Raw genomic sequence first — 24,080 nt, 5'->3', positions numbered from 1 at the left:
ATGATGTACCTGCAACTAACTTTGTTTTGTGTGATATTACAAGAACAGTTAAATCTAAGTAAATGGTCATGGCGATGAAATATAACAACAACAACAACGTTTTATTATTTTCTTTTATTGTTGTGCCATCACGCCCTATGTTCACATTTGCCCGGGGCAGGGACTCACCCCGTCAGACCTCCTCAGTATTAATTGGGGAGAACGACTGCACAAATAAACACGCACCGTGGCAACTTTTTCTTCTCGGGACAGCCCTGCTCGCCCCCCCCCCCCCGGTCCTCTTCAGAGCAAGCGCTGCCTGCTTCTCCCACGACCCACCACTTCCTTCCTTCCTCCTTCCTTCCGCGTTCTGTCCTCCCCTTTAAAGCTTCCGATTACTATCGGAGGCCAGCAGCGCCACTTTCGAGCCTCCCCTTTAACGCCCCGCTCCTTCCTCCGCCGGAAGCGGTAATGCTGGGTCCCGGCGATACAGGAAGCGGATGAGCCTGGCACTTGCCTTCCATCTGTGGGGCTGCGCGCGAGGGGGGGCCCAGTTGGGGGTTTGGGAGGGGGGAGGGGCAGAAGGAGGGCGCCCCCCCTTTTGCGGCGGCAGCGGCGGCGGCGGCGAGGAGGAAGAGCAGCAAGGAAGGTGGGGCGGTAGCGGCGGCCGGTTCATGGCGCGGCGCGGGCGGGGGAGCCGGAGCCGGGGCTGAGCGCCTTTCCGTCCATGGAACCCGCCCCGGCGGCGGCGGCGGCGGCAGCAGCAGCAGAAGCAGCACCACCAGCAGCAGCAGCCGGCGAAGGCGTGTTGGCGGAGGACGACGAGGAGGTGGAGGCGCCGCCGGTCATCTACACCATGGAGAACAAGCCCATCGTCACCTGTGAGTGACCCGAGAGTCCAAGAGGGGAAGGCAGGCAGGTGGGCGGTGGGCCGTGGGCCGCCCCCCCCCCAACGAAAACCCCGGGAGGGAGGAGGACTGGTGCTTTCCTGCTGGGCTCGGTTGGTGCCTCGGTGGGCGCGCGGGGGATCGCCTCTGGCGGGCCCTTTCTCTTAACTCCGCTTCTGGGAGACCTGCAAACGCCAGGAGTAGGGAGAGGGGAATCCATCCATCCCCCCAAAAACACCCCCCCACCTTCCCCCATGTGTTCTGAGATGCACGTGTGTCTGGAAGACCTTCGAGCACCCAAGGGTCCTGCTGGCCACGGGAAGCTTTAGTGTATGTGGACTGGATAGCCAAGAGACAGACCCCCCCCCCCATATGGTCTGGGATGTGCGGTGTTTGCACGTGTTTTCATGTATGTGCAGACTGTTGACAGGATGGGTGTGCAAGTACCCCTCGTGCATTTTTATGCTTCTGTCACACATTGCACTGGGTGGTTGTTCTCCCCTCCCCATTCTCCCAAATGTAAGGAGAGAAAAGGGGAGTAAACCAAAGTTGCTGTGTCTGTGACTAAGCTGGGTTTTCAAACCTCAGACGCAAGTAATGTGTCTTAGTTGTTTGGTGTGGAGAGCTCGGAGCTACAAACATTTCGTATATAGTCTTCTGTTACATATTAGCCAGCGGCTTAATTGTCCTTGCTCTCCTAATGAATTAGGTGAGGTCCTGCATAATGCTTGAAGCTGTCTAAAGTGTCTAATTAACTAGGTTGCTCTGTGGCATAGTTAAAGAAGTAGCAATAAATACTATAAACAATGTAAGTTGTATGTTAAAGAAAATTTTCGCTGTTGCCTTCCAGCCTGATTTTTTTAAAAAACCCAAAGTTAAATTGTTGTAAAGAGATGCATCAGAGTAAACAACAATGAAAGCATGGCTATGTGGACATGTGATGTGGCCTTTGATCAAGCCACAGTTATTCAGTCTCAGTTTTGCAGATATAAAGAGAAGATAGCAGTATTCTCCTTCACATGATGTGTTTGAGGGTGTATGCAGTTAAGTTGTACTGTATATTGCTTATGTTAAATAATAAGTGGTGATAATGTGTGCAGGGTGTATTGGGAGGAGTTCTGATCTATTTAGGTATGGGCCAGTAAGTGACTGACTTTCTGGTAGATGTGTTTAAGATCATGCAGAAGTTTTTTTTTAGTACTGTGATGTCTCTCTCTCTTAACCCAGATGTTTTGCAGTACTAAAAACATAGTGGTGTTTTTTTATTTAAAAAATCCATATACAGTGGTGCCTCGCTTAACGAATGCCTCGCTTAACGAAATTTCCACTTAACGAAAGGATTTTTCAAGCAGAGGTTGCCTCGCTAGACGAATGCGTTTTACGAAAAATTCGTCTAGCGAATCGCGGTTTCCCATAGGAATGCATTGAAATTCAATTAATGCGTTCCTATGGGCAAAAAAAAGTAAGAAAAAATTCAGTGCATTCCTATGGGATTTGCTAGACAAATTTTTCGCTATAAGAAAAGACCCGTGGAACGAATTAATTTCTTCTAGCGAGACACCACTGTAATTGAACAATTAACATCTACAGGGGGTCTTCAGCTAAGTTTATTCAGAGTAAACCCACTGAAATTAATGGCCTAACTTAGTCATGTTAAATAATTTCAGTGGTTCTACTCTGAATAAAACTTAGTTGAATACAAACCCCAGATTATTTAACCCGGAGTCGAACCAGATTGTTATGGAAAAGTAGATTAAAGGCAGGGCCGGCTCTAGGTAAGGTCCCGGTGGTGTGGGGCGCCAGGCCGGGAGGCGGGGACGCCGGAGCGATCTCTGCGCCTCAGCGCCAGGGCGCCCGACCTGCTCCAGACTGCCCTGATGAAAGGTGATCTAGTTCAGTTGATGCTGCCAAGCTAGCAGTTCGAGCACGTCAAAGGACAAGTAGATAAATAGGTACCACTCCGGCGGGAAGGTAAACGGCGTTTCCATGTGCTGCTCTGGTTTGCCAGAAGTGGCTTTGTCATGCTGGCCACATGACCTGGAAGCTGTACGCTGGCTCCCTCGGCCAATAATGCGAGATGAGCGCCACAACCCCAGAGTTGGTCATGACTGGACCTAATGGTCAGGGGTCCCTTTACCTTTACCTTTAGTTCAGTTGAAGTTGACATAACTAGATTGCTCTCTGCTAATAATAATTTATTTACTTATTATAGATACATTAGCATTATATATGTGTGTGCATGTACAAAATAAATTAGCATATATAAAACCAGCATTCATAAAACATTCTAGGGTGTTCAAAACACTACATATGTGCTATTTTAACATTTTGTGCAATGACCCTGAAACGTAAGTAAGGATATTATTGTGCCCATATTGAAGATTGTGTGTCTTTATATGCATGTGTCTGATGCCAACTGGGAAATGTATGGCTGAAACATGTAATCTTAGGGATGTCCCTGCTCAGTTCACCAGCTCTCAGATCATTCTTAAGTTTTTATGGATTGTGGATTGAACTGTCAGTTGTAATTTCTTATGATGTCATGCAAGCATTATTTTCTTGAGTATGGATATAAGGTTTGTCAGGGGGTTGTTGCGGCTACTCTTAACGCCCCAGTCCGCGCTGCCTTTAAGAGTTTTATTGTGCATACTATTTACACTGCAGAGATAGCAAAAAACATGACCGCCTAGTCCGATTCAGAACCCGGCAATGGCTGCCGCCTGGTTTTCGGCCAGCATAAAAACCTGGGCACCCCAAAACGCCGCCCCTTTGCCCTACATGTGGGCACACGCCTCAATTTGGGTGCCAGAAGGAGGGGTCTCCCCTCTTGCTGGCTGGGGCAGCGCCTGGCTTCTGATGTCTCGCTGAGCCCCTCATCCGCTGACCCTCGACCAGAGCAGTGCCAAGGCTCTGACGCTCAGACGCCTCACTGAGCCCTCTCTCCATTCCGCTCCATTCCTCATTCCCTCCTCCTGCTCATGCTGTCGCTGAGCAAAGTGCTGGTCAGGATGGGGGGAGGGAGGCTCCCTGTAGGGAGTCCCCCCTGACAAGGTTCAACATCTATGTTTCTGTCAGATACTTGCTAATCTACACTCCATTGTATTGCAGATCACCTTTTAATAAATATATATTTTAGCACTTTTAAAAAAGGTTGCTTGTTTCACATTTCTGGTGTATACTAATGATAGTAAAACTTGATAGTTGGAGGCTGCAATTTTATGCACACTTCTGTAGATGTATGTTCTGCTGAAGTCTCTGGGACTTACTTCTGAGTAAACATGCATATGAATGCATTGAAAATCAGAATTTACTGCTTTCTGTGAAGTAAGTATTAACTACTTTGTTCTTTGGTTCTGAAAATGTTTTTCATGGGTCTCATTTAATTTGAGATTTTAATTGAACAGTGAGTCTAATAGGGCTTACTCCCAATTAGGTGAGCACAGGATTGTGCTATAACTACTTTTTACATAAGCATAGAAGAACGCAGCTTCAGAACTTGGGTAACTTCCTGGACCAGCAGGATACTTCTCAAATCTCACTCTTGGCACCAGAGTTTGTGATTCATTTTATAAGAAAGTCAATTGTTGGCAAGAGAGGGGCACTCAAATATAACTCCATCCAGAGTTTTCATCTTTCCAAATTGCCATAGAGGTTGTATAGTTAGTCCTTCAAACCATTTAGGCTTTAAAGGGAATAACCACTTTAGTAGAAGAGGTGCAACTGCCAAATCAGACGAAACTACCGGTAGTAAAGGCTGTCCTAGGAACAATGCAACCTGCACTGCCATAGATAATATAGAATCTGGGAGGAACTCCCAAGCTGTATGTTTGGCCTTCAGGAGGAGTGCAATACCATCCATGACTAGTTATGTTTAGGGAACGACCATTTTGCATGAGACTGCTGACGTGTGTGCTGCTTTTGACCCCGGAAGGGGGCGGCGGCAGAACAGACTTCAACGCAACGGCTGACTTGTGCATTGACTTGGAATGCAACTCCTGTGCAAATGGGGACTTGCCTGTACTTTCTCATCTATCACACTTCCAGACACCTTGTACTGCTTCCCTGGGACCAGCAGATGCAAATGAGAGTCAGAGCTGTGTTGATTAAGACAGAACAGGGATTCTTAACTAGTATATCCCAATTTTTCCATATTGCAAGGGGGTTAGTAGGTGGTCTGTGGCTATAGGAATTCTCTGCATTCCTTGGGGTGACTATGGTAGCTGAAGGATGATGGCTAGGGTTTTGGCAGTCTGTTTCTTACCTGTGAGCATGCTTTGTCTTGGAGTTCTAGTTGCAGCTTGGAGTTCTTGGTGAGTGTTTGTTTTTGTTCTGAAGTTGAGTAACGGTAAGAGGTCTGAGATCATAAGTGTTATCCATTTGCTCTTTCCTGGATGCGTGGGTGTCAGCCTTGGCTGTTTGTTATTTTCTTTGTATAGTGTCATTACACCACTCTTCCCATCACCAAATTTCCCTTAGCCTCTTGTATGCTAACAGTTCTGAAATCCATAAACATAGCCCATGCCACTCATCTTAATAGGTTGGGATGTATAACTTTGTTTACTCTAGCATTTAAATATTTATTGCTTGTAGCTATAGACCATTCCAAGAGTATCCTATACAGTACTCACATTGTGAGAGAGGATAGTATAATGTCAGTGCCTGAGCTTCAAGATTAAGCTGGCCATTACTCTGACCCTCCTCCAGTATGTCTTCATCTTTACCTGTTATACTATGACACATAGTCTGTGCTAACTTAACAGTATTGTAAAGTCACCAGTGTTTGAAGTTTGCCAGGCATGTTTTGCTAATGGACTGGGTCCAATTGCGACCACATGGAGATATCTAGGTGCCAGGTTGGCAGCTGACATCTCTGTCGAGCCAGCTGACTCGTACACAGTCCTCCATAATCACATCAAGGAAAGTAAGTGCAGGGCTGAGTACAGAGATATTTGAATGTGCTGCTAACTTTTCACAGACCACCCAAATGGAACTCACAAACCATAGTTTCAAAACCTCTGCCTTAGTCTGTAGGTAATATCATTTCCACTGTATGTGTGTTTCTCCTTCTTGCATACTTGAACAAGTGAATTGTTTGTAAGAGCAAGCTACAGTCAAGCAATGTAGTTTAGATGGTAGAATTGTAGACATTCCGCTGTGGCGACCGTAGCCTAGGTTCAAGGTGCCATTTGGCACCTAGCTGATATAGCTGAGTTTCTAACACAGAATGTCACTGTGCTATCACAACTTCACAGTGGTGGTGTAACTCACAGTTATGCCAGCACAAGAGATTTCATATTAATTCCATTGTCATGTAGGCAGTATAACTCAAGGACTAGGTTGCTCTGTTAATCTGTTGAGAATGTTAAAATTATTTGGTTTGTGAAGTTTCTCACTCTAAGTAATCTGTTTGAATTACAAATACATGTTGGAAGTGCAATGCTGTGATATTTTATCCTGAGTACATACCTACGGCAAGAGCTAAACTAAATTTGTCTTGTTTTAATATCATGCCCTAGATTGTGTCCATGCTATCCCATTGTTTAAACTGAGAAATGTAAGTTGGAAATACTGCAGTTCTCTTTTGGCTAGTTTGATAAAATCAAACACCTTGGATATAATTTTTTTAAAGAAAAGAAGTTCTGCATTTGTAGCATTTTATTATTTGAAAAGTTCTAAAATTGGTAACCAAAAACCGTTTAGAACCATCAGAACCATTAGTTTGGCTGTGTAAGTGGAGTAAATGTTTTTCTGTTGCATGCTGAACTCTGTAAATATGTTTGCTACAGTGTGGCATGTTCTGGTGAATTCTGAGTGATAACAGTTTAGTTATTGTGAATTCCAAATACAGTGTGTACAGCGACAAATTCCAGAAGAGCAACTATGTTAATTTTGCAATAAAAGAGAAAATAAGCATTGGTGGCTGTTTGTGAACATTCATAGTCAAGAGTTAGTGTTTTCATTTGCATGTAAGGCAAAGCCACCTATGCTAAAACATGCGTGAGTATAGTTTGTGTTTTTGTGTAGTTTTTAGCAAATAAATTTAACGGGCTGACACTAGTCGAATTTAGGCAGATTAGATTGTGTGTGAGTGGTGGCAGCACATTGGTGATATCTTGCTCCACGCTTAGTTAAGTGGGAACAAACCACACAGTGACCAGCCCAGTCTCAACCACCATTTGTGGTTTGTTTCTCTCAAATAAACCACAATTGGGAAGCTAAGAACAAACCTTGGCTTCAGATCAAGAGAAATAAACCACAAGTGTTTGTTTGGGCAAAACACTAAGCCAGCCATTCTGTGATTCGTTTCTCTGTTCAAGGAAAGGAGAAATGCTTGAGCTGTGTGCATTAGTTAGTTTGTTAATAGTGGCCAGCATCGTGTCTGAATGCAGTTAGTTTCTGAGAATGAAACTTATTGAGAAGTGGAATACAACTGTAACTCATATTTATGCACAAATGGGAGAAAAAACAATTAGAGGTGGAAATATACAGTGGTACCTTGACTTACGAATGACTCGACTTGTGAATGTTTCGAGTTACGAACATAGTTCCGTCCGCCATTTTGGATGCGGTTTAGATAGGATTTTTTCAACTTATGAATTTTTAGATAGGATTTTTTCGACTTACGAATTTTTTAAAAAAACCCCATTGGCTTCGACTTACGGTTTTTTCGACTTACGAAGGTCCGTTCGGAACGGATTAAATTCGTAAGTTGAGGTACCACTGTAACTAGGAATGCAAATATTTTCTAGGGTTGTTGTGCATAATTTGGAAGTGTTCAGTCAACTCCACAGGTTGGCTGATAATGTATGTTTTCCCTGGGTCCAAGTCTAGGCTTTTTTCAGTTTGCTTCTGTTGTAGGTTTATGAGTTGTAAATCATTCAGGTGTGTGTATTAAATTTCAGTGAGGACTGGGGCATGTTTGGTCCCATAAGATATTGTGTTCCTTGGAAACTCATGTTCTCTGAAGTTTGGAGAGAATTGTCGAGTGCCTTTGCTAGGAATTCTTCTCTTGCACTAGGTGACTGCTGTCCTGGTGTAGGGGTTGTGTGGCAGTCTGGCAGACGTTTTGGCATGGAAAACGTTACCTGAAGCAAAAATGCCTGAAAGCCACTAGAGAGTGACTCGTGTGCTGTATTCCGGCTGGTAACTGAAGCAATGTATTTCTGTTATTTAAACCTAAGGTTAAACAACAATATAGTCTGTGCTTGAAAATGTACAACCTTATATATGTAATGTAAAAAGGGAAGACACAAGCAATCAGATTATTGCATCCTCGTTTTCATGGGTGTTGCATTCTGGGTTATAGTGCATGTGCGTTCCGCCTCCGCCCTGCCCCATTCCACCCACTCCCAGGACTGAAAACGGTGTGCACATCAGCAGTCGCACATGCCTGGAACACACACAAAGTGGGAGTTGCCTGTACTAAGTAGAGCCAGGACAAGAAACTTTAGCTCTGTTTGGGGTTTTGCGCCATTGGCTCATCTCTTAATTATGTTCAAAGCTATTTGCCATTCACTAAATAGTTGAACCATTGGTGTCCAGAAAGATAATTTATTGTACGAGCTCAGATTAGCACTGAAGGTAAAGTAGAAATAAATGAAACCCTGTTGAATTCCAGTCAAGGGGTTATACAATAGCAATGGGGTCATGAACAGTTCTACTCACTGTCCTGTATCAGAACTGGAAGAGCTGCTGCTGAAACTTTCAAAGTGTGGCAGCTTTGAAAGGAATGAAGTTAGGACCTTACCACCCACTATAGTACTAATATTTGAGTACACATTCAGAAGAAATACTTCAAATTCCTAGATGCTACTACTAAATTGTATGAGCTCAACATTATTTTTAACCTATTTGAATTCTTCAGTTTGGTGTGAACCTAGTGTAATGTTTTCTCGCTGGGAGTGCTTCAGGAATGCTGTTTCTTGCATGTGAGTCTTTGCTGGAAAAATCTATGTGGCCTTTTACTTCCCTGTGGGCTTCCTCATGAGAGTCTTTCCAAAAACACTCCCTTGGAAGAAAATCTTAGAATCTACTCTTAGTGTACTGTTCAAAAGTTTAAAACTACGGTAAGATTTTCAGCAAGTTGTGCAAGCCGGCAAAGGTCCTAGTGGGCCTGTTTAGATATTAGATGTTGGAAAATTACAGACACGGAAACATTGATTTCTGATTACATAAACTCATAGAGTGGATTCTTTTTGAGCACCCCAGTATGTTGATTCTGTTACAGCCATGCTGTGTCTGCTGGATTTGGTTTATTAACTTTGTTGTGTCCTAAGAGAAAATTTATCTGATTTTTTTTCTGTGTGTCAATTTATTGCCTGCTAGTAAAACAATTTTTTTAATGCTTCTTTCTTAATTTATAATTTACTATGCTGTTTTTGTATCACGATCCTCCTCCAAACAGGAGCACAGGGTAACTAACGACATAAAGGTATATCGCAATACATTGAATAAAACAATACAGAATTGAAATCACTTACAAAGCTTAGCAGCAATAGTCAACCACCTCAGCTGTTCCAAGAGATGGGCATGGCAGCTCATGGAATCTTCAGCAGATCTGAACAAGAAGACAATAATTTTGCACATTCCCTCTGGAATGGAATGCTTGGTTAAATGTTAATGGGATGATGATCCATGCTGTTCCCTTGTTCAAATCGTTCCTTTACATTTGACGTGATTTGACAACTTTCCATGAAAGTTAATTGTCAACACATAACATTGGCTTGGTAAGTTCACATGCCCACTTTCACAGTGTAAAGAGACTATGAAACAGACTTGCCAGCTGAATGTGAACTTGTGTGTAGCAGTAAATCAGAAAACAGATACATTTTGAGTTTTGGATCCAGTTGAAAGGCTGAAAAGAGATCACTGGTTGGCAAATTAGTTTGGGGGGATTTAGGGTGTGGCAGCTCAGAGGCAAGTGTTTCCTGCTGTTTTTCTTGCTTCTCCAGTCTTGTAATACCTGCTCATTTGTGCCCATGTACATAAATCGAATTGTACAGATGTAAGTTTCCAGTAATCATCCAAAAGGAACAGACTGCTTTGGAATTTGCTTTGCTTGGGGAAGTGAGTAGAACGAAAGTGTATGCTTGGTTCATTCATAAAAACCTTTAAACAATGGTTGGCCTCATGCTAGAAACCTCCTGCTATATTGTGAACAGATTATCCCTTAGATAGCTCCTAGCTTCTCCTAGAGTGCTCTGGATTTTTAAATTGAAAATTTTAATTCTCAGCCTTCACTACACCAGTGGAGTAAAGTTGATACTAAATAGGTAAATTTTATATTTAAAGGAAGAAGCCACAGTGCAATGATAGTATACCATGAACAGAAGCAGAGCACTGCTTGCAGAACATGCCAGCAGTGCAGAATACTGGAGGAAGAACATCCAGCACTCATATTATGTAGGGGTGCTTCTTCTTCATCACACATCACACTTATTATAAGATCATTTGTTCTGAAAGGACCAGTTACAATAAGGAGGAGGAGGTAGGAGAGTGGCTGCTAGGCATATATCCCGGCTTGCCCCTGCATAACAGACGACACTACTGGTAGTCTATATATTTGACATTGTCAATGCAGTAAGCCTCAACTTACACAGGGGTTATATTCTGGGATTCATGCCTAAAGCCAAAATTGTGTATAGTTGAAACACATTGGATGCAGTGGCAGGTATAATTGCCAAAGTCTTTTCGCCCAGATACCCACTCCCATCCAACCCCCTTTTAATTCTGCCAAGCACATAGAACTGAATGCACACAAGTTAAATGTGCATAAGTTGCAGGCTTACTGTGTGCCACCTTTTCAGGAGCTCTTCTTATGAGAAATGTATTTGGTGCAAGAATACCCGTGAGTATCCCACATGTTCGGTGCAAGATTTTTCTCCGTTGCCTCCAGTTATACATCTTGTCCCTAGAAACTGAGAATATACATTTCTCTTATTAATCCAGTTGACTGTGTACCCTGCAAACCTGTATTTCAGCAATTAAATCTGATGTGGGACAACAATTAGCTGTTAAGTTACTATAGCAGAGAAGGTCGGTCCAGGAACCATAGGCTTAACATTGAAATGGGAACTGCCTCTATAAACCAAAATTCCATTTGAGATTTTTACATTGCACATATAAAGTGCCAAATATAGAACACTCAAGTATACAGGGGTGATAAGAAGAGACTGTGGAGGAATGCTTCTCCTCTGTGTGCTGCACTTCTGCAGACTGTTCAGAAAAGGTGAAATACCAAGTTTCTGTAAACTTCTTATGCTGAGCTGTGACATTCTTCAGGGGAATGCTAAAAATTCTATATTTATCTGTTGCTACCAATAATGCCAGTACATAGTTGGAATCAACAGAAAATAGTTATTTATTGGAATGTAATAGATACTGAGTGCTTTTATTTTTTATTTTTGCATTTGCTCCTGTCTGTTCTTCTGTAAACTAGTTTTTGTGCCCTTTTATTATTCTAAGTATGTAGATATTTTGCATGTAGTGTTGCATCATTGCCTTAACAATCACTTGCTCAGTGACCAGTTTTACAAATGTGCAATAATGAAATTGATGATGTATGCCCTCCTTTAATGCTTTCAAATAAATAGAAAATACCTAAAGGTAATGTTAAATCTTTTTTAGACTTCTAGCCAGTTCTGTTTCAGGTACTGTATTTTGGTCAGACAGTACTGTTTTATGTATCTATTCATGAAGCACATCTCTGCATCTAAAGCAACTTGCAGCCCTGAAACATAATACAGTCATTTTAAGAACATCTTATCTTATCATTGAAAACACTAGTAGCACAAACTTACCATAAAAATAGTACAAGAAACCTAAAGCTAGTCTGCAGACTAACATTTTTCTTAACAGAGCATTAAGATGAAACAGCAACACAGTTTTCGTAAAAAGCAGTAGTAAAATCAGTCATATAACACAAAAAGCAGCAGAATAAAATAAAAGCCCATTAGAACCAAATACAAAAATAGTACACATTTAAAATATCAGTATAGAGCTATCAAATACTAATTTAATCTGGTCACTAAAGCCTGGTGTGTTCAGAAGGATGATGCTTACGTTTTGGAGAGTTCTGGGGCAGCAAAGCTGATGAATGCCCCTGTGCCCCGGTTATACAGGCTAGGGACTTGATCCTCAAGCCTGATTATGACCAAATTTCAAATAACATATGACCTAGCTACCACTTCACCACAAAACTTCTAATCTATGTACCTGTCTCAAACCTGCTGTGTTGAAGGCCTTGCAAACCCAGGCACACCTGAGTCCTGAGACACAACAAAGAAGTGCATGTGTGGCTTGCTGGTGGCGGCAGTAATTGCAGCGCTCCCTGCTAGGGTGAGAGCTTCCTGGACTTGCCTGGTTGAACTATAACAAGACGGCTAGCACAGTGTGGTGCCCAACTTCCATTATCGCTGACCATTGGCTGTGCAGCCTGTGGCTGATAGGTGGGAGTTCAGCAACATCTGGAGTTGTCTACTATGCTATATTATTACTTGTTTCTGTTCTATTGCAAATGTAAATATATTTGACTGCTGATTTCTCCTCCCCTCCTCCTACGGTGACTAACACATAGTGGCCTGCATCCAGAGTTCCTGTGAATGTAATTTGCTTACAGCAGGGGTGGCCAACTCCCAAGAGACTGTGATCTACTCACAGAGTTAAAGACTGGCAGTGATCTACCCCCTTTTTGGGCGTTCAGGTCAAAGTTGTTGAGCTTTTTTAGGGAAGGGGGAAGCCCATTTCTTGGGTGTTCAGCTCAATTTTTTTGAGCTTCTTTTAGGGAAGGGTGGGGTGAAGAGCCAAAATGTTGAGCTTTTTTTTAGGGGAGCCAAAGTTGTTCAGCTTTGGGGGGAGAGCCAGTGATCTACCACAGATGTCCAGTGATCTACCAGTAGATCATGATCTACCTGTTGGACGTGCCTGGCTTACAGGAACCTCCTGCTAGAGGAAGCGGGTGGGGAGCTGATTTTTTGCTGAATCCTCCTTCTCCTTGCCCCCTGAAAATCTGCTCTGGAGACTTGGGGATTCCTTGGGATAGTATGTCAGATAATGTGGGTGATTGATAGGGGGAATTGGAGAAAATTGCCTCTCTTTCCTCCATGGGGAGCATCCATTGGATTGCATTCCCTTCTGCAATAACTTTTCTGTTTGCAGAACAGTAATTTGTGTGTTTCATTATTGTCTTGTCCTCACATCAAAATGTAGGGCAAATGTCTGTTTTCTTGACATTTATAGCCGATTCCCAATTTATGCACCCTGAGCAAAGTACACTTGATGTATCATAACAGCTTTAAGAGTCCTGCTGGATCAGACCATCTTGCCAGCATTTTGATTCTCACTAGGGCTTGGCAATATCAGGTTTTCAACTTCATGATATATCACCAGCTATATAGCAATATAGCTATAGCAATATATCATGATGTCTGAAAATAAGGAGGAAGGAGGAATTAAGGTGGGGAAGCAGCAGCAGCTGAGTGTTGATTCCTGGATTTGTATTGGTCTCTCCATATCAGTCCTGCAATAGCCAGGCAGCTACACCGCAGGGTTCTCTGCTCCTGTTGTGCATACTGTACCAGTGTTAGGAACTCGGATATATAAGTTACAGTTGCCAAAATGGAATGTCTAGTTGCCATTTCTCGGCAAGACAGCTCTTTAAAGTCGTATTCTTCAAGTGATTTACTGACTGTGATTGATTATCAGTTTAACATCGGGTTAGTTCAGATGAGCTAGGTTAAGAATTTCGAGAACTTAAAGGAGAAAAGTCACTTGATCTAGGAACAGTCCACATATATATTGGCCTATTCCTGCCTTTTTTTCTTGACTGCTCCTGCTCAGGCTGCTCAGAAAAAGAATTCTAGAAATTCATTCTGATAGAATTCTACAGGATGGGTTATTAATGTGTGAAAACAGCCCACATCCAATGATCCCCAGGCATGCACCTCCTGATGCCCAGGCATCTTCACTTGGTTGCAAGTGGTTGAAAGCCAGGTGCAAAATGCGCCTGGCATCTGACTAATTTCAAACACTGCTTTCAGTGAGTGTGATTCAGATGGGAATGCTAGTGAACTTATTTACACCATGTACCCCATCCAGTACCCTCTACTGCTGAACTGAGCGATAATGATGGTGGTAGGAATAATGATGGTGGGCCCAGCTAGAGAACTGGCATTTGTCAAAGTTTGCCGTGGGCTTAGGAGGGGTGGGGTTGGTGGAGTGATATCATCTCAAAGCAAGAATAAGAAACTAATCAGGCATCCCACATCCTCTCCTGTCTGTAAGTGGTGATGGCCATAGCAACTGGGTCTAATGTGTTCCAATAAGGAACCGCTCACATACGTATGTTACACTGATAGGTTGTATACCAGCACACTGCTGCTTCACTAGCTTTGATTGCATAAGACCTTAAGTGTCACATGGTGACCTCCAAACCCATATTGGGAACACACAGCAGTTCATTACTCTGTGGAAAAGTCCCCCATGCACTTGGGGAATGTGTCTAATGCTTTTTTTTGTATTTTTTAAAAAAACAAGATGGTTTTAAAGACACCCATAGAAATTGTCGGGACATAATTTTAAAATCTTAGTTGACAGTTTCCTGCAGATAGTTTCCTGCAGATTATCTGCAGATAGCTGGCGAGAAAGTCCAAAGTGGAAATTGTGCATTATTTGAAAATTTGAGATGCATTAATTTATTACAAGATGACTTGGGGATTATTTTAGCTGGAAAAAAAACAAAGTAAACAAAAGGTGTTGTCAAAGTGTCAGTCTTTGACTTGTGTCTTTGTCATGGGACTTTTAGTAGAAAATGTAGGAGCAGTTGTCAAACACGCAGCACCTGATGTTCTCAGTCTTTCTTAAGCTTTCCAATATAATCTTGGTGTTCTTTGCTACCGCATTTGGATTTAGTGTAAAACTGTTTGTGCAGTTAGTTCTCCAAGTTGTGTAGTTGTAACCTTCCAGCCCATAGCTCCTTCTTGGCCTCTGCCAATAGAATAAATTATGTAGCTTATTCTATATGCATAATTTTGGAGGTTTGTTTCACACAGAGGATGATTGCAAACCCAGCCTTAGGCGACATTGCTACACTTCTTTTCCGACAAAATGCTAAGTGCCACTGCCTGCTTTTCCAGCTTTGTGGTTGTTTGTTTAGAACATCCCACTGATCACTGATATCTCTTTGTGCACATTCTCACTATTACAGGAAGACCACGACTTTTATGTTAATCCTTACTTAGCATTAATGAACCTCTGTTCTCAGAACCTAATCTGCCAGGCTTGCAAATAACTTTGTAATCCTATCTGCCCTTTAACTTATACGCAGCCACACTTTCTTGTTTCTCATCATAACCTGTATTTTACTCTTTCCCTCCCCTACCTGCGAAAAGACTACAGTATTGGAGCACTTATTGTAATAGCTGGCTTCATTATTGTCCACTATTTATAGGCGTACTTATAACAGAATTCTTGGGGCAGTTTACTTTGGGGAATAAGCCAAATTAAAAATTAATAACGGAAACAATAATATATGATGTAGCTGCAAACCCAGGTAGCAGAGAGTAAAACAATTAAGAGTTAAAAGATATTTAAAACACCCTGTGCAGTAGCTGATTTAAAAGGCCTGGTGGCGCCCCAGCATTCTCGACTGTTTGCAGAAGGACAATGACTAGTCTCTTTAAAATCCAAGGGATCGCCAGAGCAGAATATTGTTCTCGCATAATGTGAATCTTTTATTGGCAGAGAGTCTGAAGTACGCTGATTTTGAGAATTTCCAACATGTTGGCAATGGGTCCTACTTGGTAATTGCAAAGATGACAGTAAGCTGAACGTTGCTGCTTCTGACAGAAACTTATTTGAAGAAATAGTGAGATGATTATTGCACATGCATTTTCTTTTCATTGGACTCACAGTCTGATGGAAAAGGAGAGCTTAAATGATGTGGTATGAGAAACAGCTTTCCTATTCAGCATCCATTTCCTCCAAATTAAAGTTATAAAAGCTATTATAGTTTTAAGTACTCTGCAAAATGTAGTTGGAAGGACAGTCTCTACTGAAAAAATTACAGAGCTGGTAATTTTCTACCATTACTTTCCCCAGATTTTTTAAATAATAAAAACATTAAAATTGTGCCATTAAAGCTCAAAGCTGCAGTATTTTTTTCCTGTGCCAAAATCTAGGATGTTCTGAAATGATAGGCATGGTAGGATTTAGAAAACTTTTTGAGTGCAGCCAATTAAATATCAGTTATCAACTGATAATGATTTTACTTCATAATACTGAATCTTCCTGTGTTCAGGCTTTTGTAGACAAAATCACACCATCTACATCAGGGGTGGCCAACTCCCATGAGACAGCGGTCTACTCACAGAGTTAAAAACTGGCAGTGATCTATCCCCTTTTTTGGGGTTCAGGGCAATAATGTTGAGCTTTCTTAGGGGAGCCAAAGTTGTTGAGCTTCTTTGGGAGGAGCCAGTGATCTACCACAGTCCAGTGATCTACCAGTAGATCATGATCTACCTGTTGGACGTGCCTGAACTACATGCAAGAGAGAAGTACAGGTTTGGAATAATTCAGAGTTATCACACAAGTACAAAAATTATGTAGGGAAAAAGCCCTAAGGTAAAAGAGCCCCTGAACATCTCCATAAAAACTCAGTTTTGTGTAGTGCTGAGAGGAGGCAAACCCTGACAACCTGGTGGAAGAGAGAGATAGAATGGAGTGCTTGGAACAGGTGGACAAAGACATTATAGATTGTAGATATAGGTAACTGACTAGTAAGAACCATTCTCTGAGCTAGGAAGTGACCTATCCAATATCAAGATGCTTCTTCTATGTGAACTTAGTTGTGGTGTTGCAGGAATCAGCATTGGCACAGTGGGATTCCCTGTGCCCTCCTCAATGCCATCCCAAAATCTGCTCTGAGGTGTTGGGAGACCCCCAGAACAGATTTAAGGGTGCTCAGTGGGAGAAGAAGGGGATAATGTTCTATTACGCAAGGAGAAATCCTTACACTGATGGAATATTCACCTTAGAACTATGTTGAATACAACCCCAAATGTACCGTATATATGTTGCCTTTAGATTCTTGTTCAGCACCTGCCAATAGCTAAGGCGTATTGTCAAAAATGTCTAATATTTGGAACTTAAATGGATAATAGTCACAATAATATTCAGAATTTTATATTTTTGTTTCTCAGGTGCTGGAGATCAGAATCTCTTCAGTTCTCTGTATCCAACACTTTCTCAGCAACTTCCAAGAGAGCCCATGGAATGGAGAAGGTAGTGCCACTTTTCTTCATTATGTGCATTGGGCAAGGAATCAGTGCAATGTTGCACTCTAGCAGTCTCTTGACAAGACTTGGGATGAGTTTAGAAACTTAGAAGGAATAGACATTGCAAGTTTTCAGAGCTGTGAAGTAGCTCGCAATTAATTGTTACACCTTTTACTTTGTTCTGTCTCATTTTCTTAAAAGTAGAACTATTCTGACCAAAGGTTTTGGGTAGATGCTGCAAACGTAACTCCTGTTTCAGAATAGAATATGTGTTAAGATAATAGAAGAATGTAAATAGAAATCACTTGAAAAGGCGGCATTCACCTATTCTAACTGTTCATAAGATTCACGGTAAACAAAAAATGGAATGTCTTCCATTAAACACTTCTGTAAGTTCAGATTTGCTTTTTGTAAGAGAAGATAAGTTTACATGATTTTTTTAATACATTGTACTATTGCATCCGGATTTCTGAACTGAGTATTGCCATCTTACCGTAGCCAATATATTTGCCCTACATGCTTTCTTTTTCTCAGCTTTGTTCTGTGTTTAGCAATATCTGTGTTCTATATCCTATTCAGATCTTATGGGCGTGCTCCTAAGATGATTCATCTGGAATCTAATTTTGTACAATTTAAAGAAGAGCTACTACCTAAAGAAGGGAACAAAGCTCTTCTGACATTTCCCTTTCTCCATATATATTGGACAGAATGCTGTGTAAGTACGGGTGTGTGTTTTAAAACATGAACTAACAGCTAGGTAATTTGTAGTTAGCTTTGCATTCTCTTATAGTTTGTGGGTGAACTTATTAAACTCAGAGGCAAGGGGAACTCTGTGCCAACTAAAATGGTGCCTCATCTATTTAGCAAAACTAGCGTTAACAGTGTGTATTTAAAGTAAACTGTTGAAGAATCTTTTACAGAGAGATTGCCAAGTGAAAATATTAGACCGCCCCCCCCCCCAAATTCAGTTTGATAGTTTTAGAACTCCCCACCCCCTGGCATTCCAGGAAAAAGCATTTCAAGTATGTTTCAGTAAACCTGATGTTGTGTTTAATCTCTTATAACCTTAGGACACAGAAGTATACAAAGCTACAGTAAAGGATGACATCACCAAGTGGCAGAATGTTCTGAAAGTTCACAGCTCTATGGATTGGTTAATTGTAGTGGTAGAGTGTGATGCCAAGAAAAAAAACAAAACGAACATACTTCCCCGAACATCTATAGTAGATAAAATAAGAAATGACTTCTGTAACAAGCAGAGTGATAGGTAAGTAATTCTGGAACTTTAATTTATTGTATTTGTAGCTGGACAACTTTTGATGGCCTTTCATCTGAGAAAAGGGTGAGGCATCTTGGACCCTCTTCATGTTGCAGGACTGCAGCTCCCATCATTCTGACCATTGGGTGTACTATTTGGGGCTGGTGAGAGTTGGAATCCACAACGTATCTTAGCAATGTAAGGTTGGACCCTTGTTATATCCAAAAGTAGTGGGAAAGAGAAGCTTCAGAGCTTGATCTATTCCTACCATTATAGATGCTGGGGGACTGCTTCAGATATTAGGTTTGCATGTTGCCAACATCATAGAAGTCTAGTTCTCATCAGCATGCTTACAAAAACAATTTAGATCCTAGATAACTGAGATTGTTATACTGTCAAACATGGCTTAAATTTTGTATCTTTGTGGCAGCTCTTAGAAAGAATATTTGTTACTACTCTGAGTCTCTTCTAAATGATATCTAGTATTTATCAACAAACCCTTTTTTCCTAATAAGTTATGAGAGGGTAAAAGATAACCTTGTTCTACAAGTGATCCGACACTTCAGGTATTTATGGGCTCCAACTCCTGTCAGCCTCAGTCAGTAGCTGGGGATGATTGAAGTTGTGATCGAGCAATGTTGGGCTCTCCACAGGTTCCACATCTCTGATTTTAATTTTGCTTGCTTATTTTAAGAATGATTCTGATACATGTGAAGTAGTCCTTTAGTTTGTACTTATTTTGTAACTTTTGGAACATAAGCTGTAGAACTATGTAGTGCGTGAATATGTAACAAGGGCTTATTAGAAACCTGGACATACCACATTAGTTGAGAGGATTCCATACTAGGCATTATTCAGTGCTGCAGTTTTACAAGAATGCTCAAAACAGTTCCCCACACTGTTGTTCGTTCGTTCGTTCATCTATTCATTCCTATGTCACTTATATGCCAAAATGGCTTCTACTATTCTACTGCTGCCCCAGTGCTCCCTGAGGGGGCACTCAGGAAAGGCCTGACATGTAGGACAAGAGGAAGTGGGGAATTGGTAGAAATAAGGCAGCTCACTTTTACATTTATATATGTACATTTGTACTCTAGCCTGCCTTTAAAATTCAGACCAATTAGCAGTTGGATAAAACATACACTTAACTTGCAGTGGAAATAGCTCTTGTTGTTACTCTCTGGCAAATCACATAGTTTCTTAGGGTGTAAGTCATTGGTCACAAAGTTGAAGTTCCATGGAGTCCATGCTTAGAAATCATTTGATAGGAAGAAACCACAGGTTTTGTAACGGGTAAGTGTTGCAATAGGCTGGTGAAACAAAATATTTCAGAATATTTTGAAACAAAAAATAGTCTGTTGGCTTTCTTTCAGTTTGACCACTTTCACAAAACTTTCCAAATGAAAATACACATTCTTGTTCAGCCAGGAACAGAGCAAAGTTGGCAGAGCATGAGACTTAAAGAATCTCAGGGTCATGGGTTTGAGCCCCACATGGGGCAAAAGATTCCTGCATTGCAGGGGGTTGGAGTTGAATTCTGTGATTCCTCCTCTGGAAGAAAGCAGGGACAGCAAGAAATGTCCCCTCAAGAGGGTTCTGCCTTTTAGTGGGAAGCGGGGAGTGGAATCCAATATAGTGCTAAGGAGAACATTCGGCCAGTGCAATGATTTTTGATCTGGCACTCTCCCAACCCTCCAGAGCAAATTTAGGGATGGTGCAGGGGAAGGTGGGAGGGTAAGTCCTGTTGTTCAAGTGAACATCCTTGCACCGTGGGGCGTGTCAATACAGTGCTATTCAAATTTATTTTTGTCCTAATGGTCAGGGTGGGATTGCTAAGATTAACAGGGCCCCTTTCGAGCTGCCAATAGAGTTCAGGTTTGCTTGGGTCTCGCCATTTTCTCAGCCTTGTCTTTCTCCTCACACTTTTGCAGTTAGATAGGAAATAATGATGTACCAAAGCAGCTCATATTTGTACTCTCCATTGCTAAAATTGTGTCCTTAGGCGGCACTGTTTTTGGATATCCCTTTGCTGCCTGCTCTCTTATTGGCTTAATCAGAATGGAAAGTTGGTTACCCTGCATAACAGGCTGGCCTATTTTACTAATATTGGGATATTTTTGGAAGGAGGACAGAGGTTGTGTACACACACACACACCATGCTGCATGCGGATATTATTTAGGTACCTCTGAGGAGTTCCTTTTGACTAAACCTCTTCTAAGCACTCTGTGTCCTTTTTCTTTACTTCTTTATTTTATAACACCTCAGTGCAAGTGATCTGTCTTGGGTTCTTGCTTGAGAAAACCTTCAACACTGAAACCTTGAAAATGGGTGGTTCTCTCCTACAGATGGGATGTCACTTGTTGGCCCCTCCACTTTGTCTTAAAAAGGAGCACTTTTTAATCTTTTACATTTGTTTTGTTTTATTGTGGTTTTATTGTATTATATTAAAACACCTTGAGACTGGTGGTGTGAAGCGATATATAACTATAACTAAACCCTTTCCCTGTTATTCTTGCTAAAAAGAAAGTAACCTCCTAGCAAGTCTAGTATCCCATTTGATTTGTCCATTCTTGACCAAAATATTAATTAATCTAGCTCAGTTGGTTAGGGCATGGTGATGATAACACCAAGGTCACAGGTTCGATCACCCATAAGGGACAGCTGCATATTCCTGTATTGCAGGGGGTTGGACTATCCTTGGGGTCCCTTCCAACTCATATGATTATACAATTTTATGATTCTTTCCTCCTTACAGATGTGTAGTGCTATCTGACCCCTTGAAAGACTCTTCCCGCTCTCAGGAGTCCTGGAATGCCTTCTTGACAAAACTCAGGACCCTGCTTCTCATGTCTTTTACCAAAAACCTTGGCAAATTTGAGGATGACATGAGAACTTTGAGGGAGAAGAGGACGGAGCCAGGATGGAGTTTCTGTGAATATTTTATGGTCCAGGTATAGTAAAGCAGTCTATGGAAAAATAAACCTTTTAAAAACTAGTCTTGTACTGCTTGCATAAAACTGTGTGTTTGCATTAAACATTTCCTTTAAACTGCGTAGAGCTAAAAAAAGGTTTCGTTTCAGTGCTTCATTTTTCTTGCATGAGCCAATTTAGTTACCTTGCACAGAGCTTATAGGAAAGGGATCTAAAGATGCAAACCAGTACCCACTTTGTACTTCCTGCCAACCTAGCAGTTCGAAAGCACGTCAAAATGCAAGTAGATAAATAGGAACCGCTACAGCGGGAAGGTAAACGGCGTTTCCATGTGCTGCTCTGGTTTGCCAGAAGCGGCTTTCTCATGCTGGCCACATGACTTGGAAGCTGTACACCGGCTCCCTTGGCCAATAACACAAGATGAGTGCCGCAACCCCAGAGTCGGTCACGACTGGACCTAATGGTCAGGGGTCCCTTTACTTTTACCTTTTACCCACTTTGTACTACCAAGATTAACACATTTTTAAGAGTGAAGACTTTTATTAAAATTTGGCCCTTGATTTCCTAAGAGAAGTCTTCAGTTATTTCTGCCGGGGGGGGGGTACCAAGTAATGTTTTTCTGTTGCTACAGTTTTGTTGCTTCCATTTTGTTTTACCCTAACTATTAACATATATTTTCCTTTATATATTAAAAGGAAGAATTGGCCTTTGTCTTTGAAATGCTGCAGCAATTTGAGGATGCCCTTGTGCAATATGATGAGCTGGATGCTCTGTTCTCCCAGTATGTTGTCAACTTTGGAGCTGGTGGTAAGTAGTTAATTCAGAAGTGTAATTGAGCATTTCCATGAAGAGATCTGATGACTTCTGTTTTGCAAAATTAAATTCAAGCAATCAAATGGTTACAAATAATCCACTTGATTGTGTAAACTTTTTATTTCCCTGTAATAAAAAGTGTATTCAATAGAAAACTTTTATACGGATATGTGTGGCATAATTCACATTACTTCAATGTGCCAGGTGTTGTTACTTCTCACTGTGTGTGTTTTATATAGATGGGGCAAACTGGCTGACTTTTTTCTGCCAGCCGGTGCGAAGCTGGAATGGGCTGGTTCTTCGTAAGCCAATAGATATGGAGAAAAGAGAACTGATTCAGAACCAGGAAGCCACTCTGTTAGACCTGCGCAGTTACCTTTTTTCCCGCCAGTGCACATTGCTGCTCTTTCTCCAGAGGCCGTGGGAGGTATCTCAGCGAGCTCTAGAACTTCTCCACAACTGTGTGCAAGAGCTAAAGCTCCTTGAAGTAAGTTTATGTAAATTAATCCGTCAAGTGATTTAATGCTTAAGTTTCCTCCCTAGCTCCTTGTTTTGCTCTGGATTATAGAGTGACCAAAAACAGGGTCGGGGCAAAAGAGAGATTGGGGTCTGCAGGTAGATTTCTGGGTGATTTGAAGTATGTCAGCAAGGATTCACACTCCTAGTCGTTTAACGATAGCTACAACCAAAAGATATTTTTAAATTTAAAGTCTGTTATGATGAGAAATGCTGTTGGAGGTGGGAACCAGGAGTAGATTTTTTGTGTGAAAGGACTGTAAGAGTGTCTGCTCATAGTTTTACATTGCCTCCTGACACTATTTTGCACCTGACTTCCTTTTGTTGGATCTTGGGGTTCTAATAAAAAGACAAACCCAAAGTAAATCCCACAAATCTGAAGTCTTCCCAACCCTGGGAGCTTAAGGGTCGTTTAGGGTTGCAAGAACTTGAGCCTCCTTTGGAAAGCGATTACCGTAGCTCTTTTGTGTGGAGGTTTGTGGTGTCTGGCAGGAGATGATAGATTGTCCTCAAGAACTAGCTTTGTGTTGCACACAACCCCCCTCCCCTTTAAAAGCCGTTAGTACTAATCAATACATTTTTTGCCTTATAAGATTAAACGTTGGTTCTGAATGTTGTCTTTGTTGTTCTTATCTTTAGGTCTCTGTTCCTCCTGGCGCTTTGGACTGTTGGGTCTTCTTGAGCTGCTTGGAGGTTTTGCAGAGAATTGAAGGTTGCTGTGATCGGTCTCAGATTGATGCCAATGTCTCCCACACAGTCGGCTTATGGAGTTATGCCACTGAAAAGGTAAACAAAGGGAGTGATGCATGTTGCCAAACTGTCAGTGGATAAGCTTCATAGTTATAATCAGTACAACATTTGTTTATTGGGAGATAGGCCAATATGATACTGAAGTTCTGCTTCTAACTCAACAGACAAATGTTCACAAGGGCAGTGCACTCATTTTTCTTCTTAACCAAACACTGTACCAGGATACATTTGGCTAGCCACATTCCCAGATAATGAACTTTTGTACTTCTTGCATCAGTCTAGCTGACAATCTCCCCCCCCCCCAAGACCTTGGCATGTGCATACAAATGTAGTTTTTCATGGGTACATTGGGTGAGGGGATTAGCATGTGCTCGCCCAGCCCACCTGCTCAGCATGGCAGGCTATTCTCCACATCGTACACTGGACAATTGTATTTGCATAGGGGTGTTACATGTCTGCAGTCCGATGTGTGTAGGACCTACATGTACTCGATGCAATTGGATCCTTCATGTGATAAACTCCATGTTGGGATATGAACAGTTGCAAACAGGGGAATGGGATTTTACATGATTTTGCAGATTATACAAATACTGTGAAGCATCTGGTTGGTTACTGTTTCGGAAAGAATGCAGAGCTAACAGACTAACTCAGTATGGTAGTTCTGTTGCAGGTGC

At 41.7% G+C, this 24,080-nt stretch overlaps 1 protein-coding gene across 1 annotated transcript in view; it reads left to right on the top strand.

Annotated features, from left to right (window-relative positions):
• Positions 1–440: 440 nt before the first annotated feature.
• TRAPPC10 (trafficking protein particle complex subunit 10) overlaps positions 441–24,080 on the top strand; it is a 45,374-nt gene continuing 21,734 nt past the window's right edge. Inside the window, exons 1-8 of the mRNA XM_035115112.3 lie at positions 441–860; positions 17,063–17,144; positions 17,717–17,852; positions 18,208–18,404; positions 21,152–21,347; positions 22,023–22,134; positions 22,380–22,627; positions 23,296–23,442. Coding sequence (XP_034971003.3) covers positions 707–860; positions 17,063–17,144; positions 17,717–17,852; positions 18,208–18,404; positions 21,152–21,347; positions 22,023–22,134; positions 22,380–22,627; positions 23,296–23,442 — 1,272 coding nt within the window. The 5' untranslated portion in view covers positions 441–706. The remainder of the gene's footprint in view (positions 861–17,062; positions 17,145–17,716; positions 17,853–18,207; positions 18,405–21,151; positions 21,348–22,022; positions 22,135–22,379; positions 22,628–23,295; positions 23,443–24,080) is intronic.

This window comes from Zootoca vivipara, chromosome 4 (assembly GCF_965207765.1).
Source record: "Zootoca vivipara chromosome 4, rZooViv2.hap1.1, whole genome shotgun sequence".
Lineage (NCBI taxonomy): Eukaryota > Metazoa > Chordata > Lepidosauria > Squamata > Lacertidae > Zootoca > Zootoca vivipara.
Note: the sequence above shows the minus strand (reverse complement) of the source record. Positions and strands in the feature narration are given on the sequence as shown.